A 12,475-nucleotide genomic window follows, 5' to 3' on the forward strand; every position below is an offset into this window, starting at 1 on the left:
TTGTGGTGGCAAGCAAATGTTTTCTAAAGAGTTTGGGGATTGAATAATTGTTGCTAAATGAGATCTCTTGACTGGTTGATGGGAACGATGCTCAAACATTTTTTCATATCTCTTTCTTTCATAATCTCTATTCTCAAATGCAAGACTACATGTGTGTGACTAGTAAAGGCTATATGCATAAGGGTTTTATATAAAATTCAACTCCTTGTCCAATGAGAAAGTGATTACTAATTTTAGCTATGTAACTGGACATTCGAGATGTATCTTGACTATTACTCAGATAGCATTGAACATTCTTCTGAAGCAGTTGGCCATAAAAACTGGTACTGCTTAGAAAACTATTTTTTTATTTGTTGTCTATTTCTGTGCACAAATGCAAAATTTCAGTTCTAGTACCTTGGTGGTGGTTTCAAAAACTCTATCTCTGAAAAGACTGAATGTACTGAACCTTCCAATCGTATTTCTGAAGAAAAACCAGCTTGACACATAATTGTCAGCCATCTGTCACCAAACTGAAACACTGAAGCAGGCCAGTAGCAGAGGGAGATCCACCACCTGAACTACTCCTGAGAATGACAGAGGACTTACATCATGTTTTATAGCAATTTACATCTGAAGTTTACTCAGAAGTTGTTATACATAAAGTGCAAAGGAGTGCAAATGAAGGAAAAATGTTATTATGTTTAGGGTTGTTTTGTTTTGGGTGGATTTGGTTTAGTTTGTCTTCATCATCTGGGTTTGAGTCTGATTTCTGCTTTACTTAATACCTTAAAATTTTTATGAGGTTTGTGTAAGGCATAGAGTGAAAAACTTCTGAGAGAATTGGATTTGTGGACCTGCTGGTGAAGTGCCACAGAACAATTAAAGGACTGCAGCATCTTTTGTCTGAGGAGAAGCAGAGAGAGCTGGGACTGTTCAGCTCAGGGAAGAGTCAAGGAGATCTCACCAATGTGTACAAATGCCTGAAAAGAGGAAGCAAAGAAGAGAGCCAGGCTCCTCTCAGTGGTGCCCAGTGACAGGACAAGAGGCAATGGGAAAAAACTAAAATCCCTGAAATTCCACCAGAACATAAGACAGTTTTCTACTGTGACCAAAAATTTGCACAGGTTGACCAGAGAGATTGTGAAGTCTCATCTTCAGAGATATTCAAAAGCTGACTAAACACAGTCCCAGACAAGCAGCTGTAGGTGGCCCTTCTTGGACAAGATGACTTGCCCAGGTCACTTCTGACTAAATCTTTGTTGCTCTTTGGCAAAGGCAGCTGGGGACACCCAGACAGGCACCATGAAATGTGGGTGAACAGGGATTCTGTGCACAGGGATGGGAAAAGCACCAGGCTGATATCCAGTCATGGACATCCAGTGATTTTCATTTTCTTTGCACTGTCCTTATTTCATTTATGCAGGTTTATTTTTCCTAGCCAGAGCAGTGTGTGTATAGTATGCAAGCTGTAGCTGCTGGTGCCATCTCTCTGTGCTATTCTGTTGTTCCCCTGATTTTTATGACTGCTGAGGCTACTGGTAGTGGATCACTGGGTGCCTGTGTGCTGAGTTTGCGTGGGTAATGTTGATACCCTTGCCTGAAAAACAGGCTCATAATAGTTCTGTACTTGTACAGAACTTGTACAAGACCTATAGCAGCTCCAAGGGTTCCTGTTATACTAACAGAAGGTCTCAAGAAACAGTTTAACTCTGGTGGGTATTCAGGGTTTACCTATGATTTCATTACAACCATTTTTAGAAAATTGCAGGCTCAGTATTGAATGCTAGAAGCCTCTCTTCTCCAAACTACTCTCTCCAAGGGAGGTACTGGGGTATCTCAAATTTTATGCCCTAACAGTAGTGTTGTCACCCTCAGTTTTTGTAAAATATCTCTAAACTTCTTTGTTGTTTATCAAATCATGTTTCTGAGGACAAGTACTACACCTCTTCATGAAGACCTCTTATTTTTCAGAGGATCAAAGTGATTCAAACAGGATAAGGAAGCAAAAAAAATTGGTATAGTCCTAAGAGAAAGCATAACGTTAGCAGCAGTTAAGCAAATATGAGTAATGTTCATAGGAAGTACACGACATTTAATTCTAGTCGTACTAACAGGAAACGAAATAAACAGAAATTGTGAAAAGTGAGAAGATTCCTAAGTAAGAAACTAGACAAGGCTTTTTGTGGATGGAGATCAAAAAGCCATTTAAGCTGCAAAACAACGAGTCGTATGATTGTTACCTTAAACGGACTAACAGAATTTTGCAGAAGTGCTAGCTGTACATGTTTATTCTCCACAGACCAAGAGAATTTAATGTTAATAATATCTAATAAGCTCTTGTAGATCAAGAAAATTCTGTGGCTCACAATAAAGCAGGGAAGAAAGGATCTTCATCAGGCTGTTGTTTTCATGCACTCACATGGAGCATAGGTCATACACAGGTTGCTTTGAAACTTAATCCCTACACAGGATAAATCAGGCAAGATTTTCTTATCTAATATGTTGACTACTCTGGTGGTTTTTCTTACACTTTTTTCTTAGATACTTTCTTTCTTGTTCATTTTCATGGTCATAAGTTTTATCAATTCTGTATAGATGTAATACATGAACTTCGCTTGTGTTACCAGAATTGTGTTGTTCCTGAAGTATTGGCTGATAGTGTACATCTAACTTTCCATTAAAGAGAGATCCCATTGCCTCTGGGGCAGGGTCCTTGAACTTCTCTGGTTTCCAGGCTACTCATGGAAGCCAGCATGCTTTGTGGTGTGCTCTGTTGTCCTCAGACTAACCTGGATACATCAGTTCTGCTGCTCATACAAAGCTTTGCAGGTATTTTCTGACTTCATTGCTAAAAGGGCTGGTCCCCGAATTTGTTTTTTCTTCTGCTTGTTATAATTATAAAATACTGAGTAATACTGGTTCTTTGGTATTCTACATTATTTATACCATAGTTATGGTATAAATGAGTGCCAAAGTGGGACTAAAATACAAAGTGCTACACAAGACCCAGAAAGATAAGACTATCTTTGTTCTGACAAGTAACACATAAAAAAGTTGAAAAATATTGGCTATTTTTTTGAAATAGCCAATATTTTTCAATAGAAAATCAAATTGTTGTATCAAAAATTGTGGAAGTGTAATTGATTTTATAGGATTGGTTATTAAATTGTAGCCCCCATTCTTTTATGAAAGGAGTGATAGGAAATCACTATTTTATTTTTATTAATTTTTTCAAGGTATGGCTACCTTGCGCTTGCATCTACCTGCATCCTTTTACACCACCCAGTTGAAAAGTTTGCCAGTTCAGTAAGACATTTACTGATTCACATCCAGAGGTGTCTGGAGCCCAATGAAAAGGTGTCACTTACAGCCCTGTAAGTACGGTGATAGAAGTTCACAGAAGAGACAAAATGAAACTTGTGGGCTCAAGGGTTTTCCAGCAACATTAGATGTTTCAGAGATGTTGAAAATTATTGATTTTCATATGAAAAGCCACTACAGACTGGCTACATGACCCATTTATTCCGTTTAGAGGAAAACTGTTGACCATGGAGTACCACACCAAGGCAGTTTTGCATTCTGACTGTATTGCTTTCACCCAAGACCATCTTCTAGGAATAAACTAGCAATAGGAGGCTAATCTGCTGCCCACATGTCATGTGTGCTGAGGTTCAGTGCACCTCATCTGGCAAGCCTGACCAGCATTTGGAATGTTTAAACAGAGGCCACAGTTCACATGAGCACTAAAATGCACATAGACCCTCAGGCCATTATCCTCTCCACTTTCCAAAATCTAAGACCTCCTCCCCTTGCTGGCTGCTTTTGTCCCTGGACCCCATCAGCACTTCCGTGCTAGTCGAGTGAATGTGGTGTGTAGATGGTTCTGTGGAGAAAGGCATTTCCCAGAGCTGTTATGAGTGGGATGCTTGAAGAGCCCTGCTTGGCCTGTAGGCTGCATGCGTGCTTGTGTGTGTAAATGGTCAGTGGGATTGAAGCTGGAGTGAATTAATTACCCAGCTTGTCTCACCTCTCTTCCTCCCAGAGCTGACACACGTTCTGGGCACAGGCACACTTGTGCCACCATAGAGGGACAAACAGCTCTGCTGCTGGATCTAACAGATCATGGTCACTTTGAGTCATTTCAGCTGCAGTTTAAACCACTTCTTCTGATCTGTTTAAAGTTTTCTATGTTGCTTTTGAAACATTAAACAAGTCAAATGCCTGTCCTGAGTGAATATTTCAAGGGCTTCCTTTTACATCCAACAAAAATGGTACCAAGGAAATTTTGTTCTAGACCGAAACCTGCTTTCTTTGTCTTCTTGCACACACCTCAGTCAGTTGTCTCACCCAGGATCTTGACATTTGACTTAAAACTATCCCTGGCTTAACAGCCTCGCATGGCTGGTGTTACTTCACGATTTCCAAGTCTATCCTTGGAGTGATGTTCTTGCCTGTCTGGAGTGGTACCTAAGAAACCTGCAGCATTTGGCTGTGTTGGAAACAGGCCAGAGACAGAGATTGGCCAGTCTCTGACCACCTTTGTAGAAGAGTGATCATTTCTACTCTTTTACATTTACCACCTCCATGATGGATATGCTGTGATCTTGCACATTATTTCCCAGTGCCCACAACTCTCAGTGGGCTTTTGAATTAACTTGACAGCCAAGGATGTTCTGGTCCTTCCACAGAGCCCTCCCTGGAGCCCTCTCTTTCACACTAAGCAGTCTACTGCTCCTACTGGAAAAAATGACAGAATTTAAAATGCAAACACCTGATAGATGCTATACCCTGGGAAAAATACCCATCTCAAAAACTGAGCAGGGAAATTCTAAACACCATGCAGTCCAGCTTCCTTATAGATAACAGACTTTCTAATCCTTTTCAGAGTAAATTAAGATTTTTTTCCCTTCTGGGCCATTACCTTTCAGAAAAGTGCTGCCATAAGGTTTTGTGGAAAAATTAAAAAACCCCCAAAACACATTTGGCATGTTGAGAAACTAAACTAGCGCTCAACTACCTTTTCCTCACTTGACCACCACTTAAGTGAAAGAAGACTTCACACATGATAGGGAAATTCTTCTTTCTTGGAAACCTTGACCCTGTTGCCAGTAAATATGGAGATATCGTTTAGAAAAACGTCACAGATGATTGTGGTCAAATTTGTTGAAAGTGGAGCAAGCCGTATAAAAAAGCACAGCAAAAATACCGATCAGCCACCACATGAGCAATAGGTTATCTGCGTGAGCATCTCGGGGAAGAAGCTACTTTGAGGGTTAACAAAATTAGGTTAACCTCTGTCAACTAACCAGTCTGGCTGCATCACACATGCTGCTGTGACTGTAGAGGCTCGAAGATTTGGGAGCGAAGATGAAAGGATGTTCTATTTTCAGATCTGGACATTTTTTATTTCTGCTTTGTCTTTTTGCTGTGGAAGGCAAAAAGTCACCTGCAGGAAAAAACACCTGCCGAAAAGGACTCCTCTCCCAGGTGACGGAGAACCTGTATGTCAAGGCAACTAGTTTAAAATCATCTATTCCTGTAAGTTGATCCCACTAACTGAAAAGTTTATTTTATTTATAGATGCTTCTTTATTAGTTTAATTACTGCACTTCTGGAAACTTTAATAAGTTCAATGATCTCTACAGTCCTGAGAGATGGGGTAGTGCAGCTACTTCCTTTGTTAAGGTGGGAAAAAAGGATGCATAGAAGATGCATAGAGAGGCTGGATGAGTTTTCCGTTAAAGAAATTTGCAGTTAAGCTAGGATTGGAATATAGATTTAGTGAGTCCTCACCCTACATCTGAAGAAGACAATGAAGATTAATATTATTGTTACTAAGTTTTGTACAAACCAGACTTAAAACTGTCTCCCTTCCTCTGCTCGGGTTAATTAATACTATCATATTATATTTTACAGAAGGATCTCATCAAGACCACGAGATTGCTTAAAAAGACTACAAAAATGCTGTTTATGGTAAGATTTATACTACCTGTTTTCCTTTTTCTTTTCCTTTTTCTTACTTTGACTTTCCTTTGGTCAATAGAAACAGGAATATGTGATCAAAAGAAATGACAACTAATGCAAAAATCACTTGTGTTTAATTGGGAAAGACATTTATGAAAGCCACGTGCTTAGAGGAAGAGTTTTATTTCTGTTTCATGAAAGGGATATTCCCCTGGGATATGAAGGGATGATTGATCATGGTAGGGGGAGAAAGAGGAGGATTTGGAAAGCCTGCCTGGAGGCATTTCTTTGTGGACAGCTGAAGTGATGCTGTGCCAGGAGGTTGGGGTGAGGGTGTTTCTGGTCAGGGAGAAGTGTGCTTGTTGCAGCACTCCTCCTGTGAGCCCTGGCTGCATGTGAGCCTCCCAGGAATGCTTTCAGGCACCAGCCCCCACAGGAGAGCCAGAGCCACAGCCACTGTCCCACGGCTGAGGCACCTTCTGCTGAGGGTGTGCAGCACCATGGATAGCCCGGGCATGCTGCAGGGAGCTGAGACACCCAAGGAGCTGCTTTGAGCTTAGCCCTCTGCAGGTGCACTGGAAGAGGATCATCAGAGTTCCCAGTGCAACTCAGCATGGGAGTGAGAAACAAGCCTTGGGGTGGCTAATTGTGACTGTAAATGTGTGAGACATTTTAGTTTTCTTCATGCAGAGTTCTAGTCAGCAAGACCAACTGAGTTGGTTTATCCTTAAGTATAGACCTATTGGCCTTTGATGTCCCTTGGATTTCACCAATTAGCTTGGGAGTGAAGGCTCCTCACTTTTCTGTGGGACCTACACACAGATATCCACATTTGAGTGGTGTCATCTGCATCTGCAATAGGCTCCTGACAGGAACCTCTCACCTGACACTTCATTCCACTGCCTAAAAATAGGCATATAGTTTGAAACACCTTTAGGTGTCCAAGAGAACCCACAGGTCAGGCAATAATACAATACAGAGCTGACAGGATGACTGATCTTTTCTGGAGCAGCAGTTGGGGACGGGCTGGATACCCTACAGCCTATCAAATGGCATGGGACAGTGATGTGGAGGAGTGGAAAAATGTCACATACAGTCACTCCAACAATTTGACCTAGATGGTCTGACTTAACTCCCTAATTTATCTTCCATTTACTCTTTGTGTATTAAGTATATTTGTTGCTGTCACTTCTGTTCTGTAAGACCATGATTGGTCTTACCAATACCCCTGTGCCTGCCAGCACAGCACCCTCCTGCCTTTCCTTCAGAAACCACAGAGACAGATTGAGCTGTTTAAAACAAAAGGTCACAGGTCAATTAAATACTAAAATTAATAAAAAATGTTTTATTGATTGCACACTTTCTAAACATGCATGTTTTATGAGGCTGAAATTTCAGCCTCATAAAAGTTGACTTTGGGGGTGTTCATTTGTCAAATATTACTTGATTTGTTTTCAGACAAACTGCACTGTTCGAGATCAGCTCCTCTCCTTCTATGTGAAAAATGTCTTCAGTCGTCTTGAAGTAGGAAGTGACAAGTTGTACTTCATTAGTGCCTTCCAGTTCCTGCAAGCAAATATGGATGCCTGTGTGAGTATATTCCTGAGTGTTAAGCTAACTTCGTCCATCTCAAAAGTTAGGGAAGGGCTCCATCCCAGTTTTTCAGCAGATGGAGGGGCAGAGGGTGATTCAGTCATGGTGTGATCCACACACAGGGCACCCAACTTCTTGAGGGCTTCTCCATTGGGCCCAGGGAAGTTCAATACCATTAATTCCCTCCCAGAGTGATCTTGGGGGGAGTGTGCAAAGTGGTGGAGATCCCATGGAGCCAAGCCACTTCCCTACTGATGATGCTACCTTGTGCTGCCCTCTCATCACTAAAGAAACAGGGTGGTCACAGGGAGAAATGAGGCTCCTCAAGTTTCTGTGATGTTACAGTGGTAATGCTTTCTTTCTTTAACAACTTACCCTCTGCTGGTGTGTAGTCTTTACTCACATGTCATCTCTGCTCCTCCATACTGAATTTTGAAAGAACTGGTGGTGTCTCATGAGTGAGCAGGGACCACAATTACAATGCACATGGGAGCAGTTCCTATGTATTAGCTGTGCTCAGAGTCAGAGCAGGTTGTCAGAGAGTGATGCTGCCCACTGGCAAAATGTCTCCAGGTGCCCCAGAGAAGAGGCACTTTTACCAGCTCTGCCTAAGTAATGACAGGACAGCAGTTAGAGCACACTTTTGCCTGTGCATATACTCACTAACATACCAGGTAGATGCTGAGATGATGCCATCACTTGTTGGTCACTTCTCACATAATTTTTAAGGGTAAACAAATAGTAACTGGGTGTGTCTTAAAGCTAAATATCCTATGGGTATCCTTTTTCCTCCCCTAAACCTGAAGTCCTCACAAATAACAGTGTCCCAGAAAGTGGAGCCTGACCTAGGGTGAAAGCCATGGATATCCAGGCAAATGTCTGTTGTGATTTTAAAAAGTGAGAGAAGGATGGCAAGTCAATTAATTAATGAATTAAATTAATTGAAACTTTGGCTAATCTGAACTGCATGGTAGCACGAAAGAAAAGGACAGTGGTTCTACATGCACAAAAACATTTGCAATGCAAAACCTAGCAGCTTCAGAGATCTCTTTGCAGGCCTCTCTGCAGAGGTCAAAACTGAACTGGGATATTTGCATAATGTACAAAGATTCAAATCCTAATGGGAGAAAACTTCACCAGCTTTCAGGTTCTGTATTTCAAACCATGCTAAACTTGAGAGATTCACAGCCATTATTCACAGCAGTCTGCTGTGATCATACTGCTGTGATTATTTGTGTCTATCAAAATTCCAGAAAATGCTGTAATTCCAGAATGTGACAATATAATTTCAGATGTTATAATATGCTTTATAGAGATTACATTTTTGTCTGGAGAAACAGACATTCTATACAAATGCCAGTACTCACTGAGGAGCTTAGACTGTCAACTGTGACAGAATTCAGAATATCCAGTGACTGTAGCTTGCTAGATAATTTAGTAATACATTTGTTTCTGTGCTATGTGGAGACAAAATGCTGCAGGTTTCTCAGAGCTCCTGCATTCTTTTTCATAATTAGTGCCAGTGTTTTACCCAACACAAGTCTAAACATAACAACTTACCTTTTGGGTCATAAAACGTGCTGGTAAGAGTGATAAGACTGTCCCTGCTAGTAGAAAAACAACAGCTCTTTGAAAAATGATGGCTCACCATGATTTTTTAGGGGACACCTCATTTCTGGAAACTAATATTTTTTGAAATGTCTGTATTAATTCAAACCCAGCAATACAAAGCCGTGTGAAAGAATAACAAAAATGATGAATAGAGCTAAAGTAATGGATCTTTTGCTTAAAGTAAACTTGAGATTTTTTTCATTTATTACTCCTCAATAAATTAACACTCATTTGTCCATGTACATAGTTCTTTAGTTGTTATTACCTAGTTGATCTGTAAGATGTTTATCAGAAGGGATTTCCTCCATGACAACATAGTATGCAATTAATTTTTTACCTTTCAAGAATAAAGCTCTCTATACAGCTTAGGGAAACAGCAACATCTTTGTAGACATATTCAGCTTATATTCTTTCACAAATTCAAGCTGTAATTTGGCCAGCTAGAGGCACATGTGCTACCTAGAAATCCTAACAATATTTGCCTCCCAACCACTTCCAAAGACTTTATACTACAGTATTACAATTCTCATCCTGCCAGTTCTTGGTTTTGTCCTAACAAGGAGGCATTAATATTTTTCAATGATATAGAGGCCCAAGTTCAGTTTTTCAGAAATATGAGGTCAACACTGACCTCATTACTTGCTTGAGTGCCCTGGTCAGCACTGCTGAGAACAGGGTGAAGTTGCTTCTGAAGTTGGACTCATGTTCCTACAGCTACAGCAGTAGTGCAGTGCAGAAGTGTTTTCTCATATTTGAATGGAGTGCAGAAGGACAAAATATTCCTTGCAGAGCCTTTAATATTTCTCTATCATTTTAGGCAGAGCTTGTAGACCTCGAGCTGAGTTTTCAATACTCTAACTTGTTGGCCAGCTCATTTAGTTACTTGCAGTATATGCAGGAAGACAGGAGTTTGTAATGTGCATCACCACTAAAGCAAACATACTCATTTAAGGCCAGTTCTGCTACCAAATAATGTTTTGTGGAAATCTGTATCATACAAGATAGAGATCATTAAAAAAAAAGCTCCAGGTTAGAAAGAACAGCCCTGGTTGGAAGATTTTTAAAAGTTTAGTTTTATTTACATCTCTCTTAATGTCTTTTAAAGATTTGCTTTTTTTTAAACACTTTTATCATGTGAGGTGACTTTGGGAAGCACAAAAGGTAACGTGAAAATGTTTGTGCTCCTTTTTAAAGTACTGCATGTGAGATAGAAATGGACTAACCATTAATTTCAGAGAAGTTATTTCCTTTCATGTATTGAGATGAGGAACTTTGCCTTTTTTCTTTTCAAACATGTTGTCCTTGTTTGTAGATTGGAAAATATCAAATTTTTCTCCTTTTTATTTTTCTCAGAAAGAATGTCTTTTTGACAGTCAGGTAGCTGAGGATCAGCAAGCCATGTTGCTCAGAAAGCTTAGTCTGGCAACTCAAAAAAAATGTTTGGAAAAGCTTTGGGTAGCCACTGCTGAGTGGCCAGAGATAGGGTGGTGAGGAGACAGCTAAGCCTTCCAGACTGTAATTAATCAGACAGTGGAGAAATGGGCTGGGGAACAGAGAAAAACATAAATTGACTTTATAAACATATTTGGAGGGCTTGCAAAAATGTGCAAATTTACTCCCTGTACTTTGCAATGGTCTTTGGCCCTTAGCCTTGCCTTCTCTCAGGTTCAGAAGTTCTGAGGGTTCGGAGCTAAAGGACCTTGAATCTTAGAGCTAGGATATGATTTGCAAAAGCTGTAACTGCAACCTATGTACAGATTCCTGGGATAAATAGAAAGCGTTTAATAAGAAAACTTAGAGGTACTCATAGTATCAATTTTGGGTGTTGTGAACTCAACTTAGCAGGAAGCGTGCAGGTAATAGAACACATTTGAAGTATTGGGAGATGATGAAATGATGCTGAGTTCACACATTTTACTGGCAGCCCTACAGTGCCACACTGTGGACTGGACTCTTCCTCATCACTGTGTCTTTATATCAGCATCTTTGGGTTTTTTTCATCCTTCAGCTTCCGTGTGCTCCATCCACAAGGTTAACTTCTGCTGTCAAAAAGTTAAAGAGAGTGTTTCTTAAGGTAAGAGCAGGAGATGCTGGCTCCCCATTGCACTTTTCAAGGGCTGTAGCGAGTTTCTTTTCTAATGCCTTTATCTTCTCAACAGCTTGGAGATCAGGGAATCTACAAGGCCATCCACGAATTGGACATTCTCCTTCCCTGGATTCAGGCCTACATACAAACCATCATATGAAGAATGAGGAGGTGACAGACAGTGTGCTGCTTCTGCGAGAAGGACAGATCAATACCCAAAAGGCTGAAAATGAACTGAGAGCTGGATGATAGATGCGCCTGGCAGTAACTCCCTCCCATGGAAAGAGACCCTCTGTAACACAATTGGCATAAAGAGGGCTTTTCATAAGCTCTCCTGATTGACCTGGCACAGCAGGTTAGCTGCTGAGGAGCAGTTAGAGCATGCTGCTGTGCATCCCACCCTGCCTGCCTGCCCGCTGCCTCGTGGGCAGCCCCCAAAGGCGCCACACCAGCAGAACGTGGGATCTGCTACCCTGCACATCAGACACAACGTCCCACGTGCTGTGGGCATGGTCTTGCCGTGCCTTGTGCCACCCTGTGTGAATACAGTTCAAAGAAAAGAGGATCACTTTAGAAAATCCCACCCTTAAGCTATTTTCCTTTGTGGCTTGTGGTTGTAGATATATAACAGTATACACAAGCCATTCTACATGTAAATAAGAAAAATAATTATATACTGCTCATCTTTATTATTAATTTAAAGTAATAATTGATCCCTAATAAAAAATACACAATTAATGTAAAAGCTTCTTTTCAGACTCATGCATGAGCTTTAGATGTCACATGATTTACATGAGATCAGACACTCAGAAAACACAATAAATGGGTTATTTTCACTAGGATTTTAAAATGATTTGTGAGAAGTTTGTGGAAGTTGATGGTAGTGGTTCCAAAATGTGTTTCATATAGTACAGAATGAAGATGGAATTCTAGTTTTGTCACATTTTTCAAGATTTACCAAGAGAAAATATCCAGGCCATGAACATCTTCCCTGTCACGGTGCGCTAAGTCCCGGCTAGGTGGGAACAGGGGCGTGACAGAGGTCCTGTTTGAGCTCTGCAGAGTCCCAGCTACCAGTGGAGCTTTGGCACAGGAACAAAAGGCAGCAGCAGCACAGGTCCTGGGGTGGAACTGGGGTAACTTTATTCAATGGCAAAACTCCCCGAGTCCAGGATCACAGGACCCCGAACTGAGGGCAGACAACAGCTCATAAATGGGGGGGGATGTGTCAGGGGAGGA

At 40.9% G+C, this 12,475-nt stretch overlaps 1 protein-coding gene across 1 annotated transcript; it reads left to right on the forward strand.

Moving 5' to 3' along the window:
• Nucleotides 1–5,349: 5,349 nt before the first annotated feature.
• IL26 (interleukin 26) lies at nucleotides 5,350–11,396 on the forward strand. The gene is made up of 5 exons (XM_058023724.1): nucleotides 5,350–5,520; nucleotides 5,899–5,955; nucleotides 7,405–7,536; nucleotides 11,159–11,224; nucleotides 11,310–11,396. Exons 1-5 carry the CDS (start codon nucleotides 5,350–5,352, stop codon nucleotides 11,394–11,396), a joined length of 513 nt encoding a protein of 170 aa, XP_057879707.1.
• Nucleotides 11,397–12,475: the final 1,079 nt, after the last annotated feature.

The sequence above is a fragment of the Melospiza georgiana genome, chromosome 4, assembly GCF_028018845.1.
Source record: "Melospiza georgiana isolate bMelGeo1 chromosome 4, bMelGeo1.pri, whole genome shotgun sequence".
NCBI lineage: Eukaryota > Metazoa > Chordata > Aves > Passeriformes > Passerellidae > Melospiza > Melospiza georgiana.

Coding starts and splice junctions, on each gene's coding strand:
- IL26 (XM_058023724.1), top strand. CDS start 5,350: ATGAAAGGATGTTCTATTTTCAGATCTGGACATTTTTTATTTCTGCTT. Junction 5,956..7,404: donor CTACAAAAATGCTGTTTATG/GTAAGATTTATA, acceptor ATTTGTTTTCAG/ACAAACTGCACTGTTCGAGA. Junction 7,537..11,158: donor AAGCAAATATGGATGCCTGT/GTGAGTATATTC, acceptor TTCATCCTTCAG/CTTCCGTGTGCTCCATCCAC.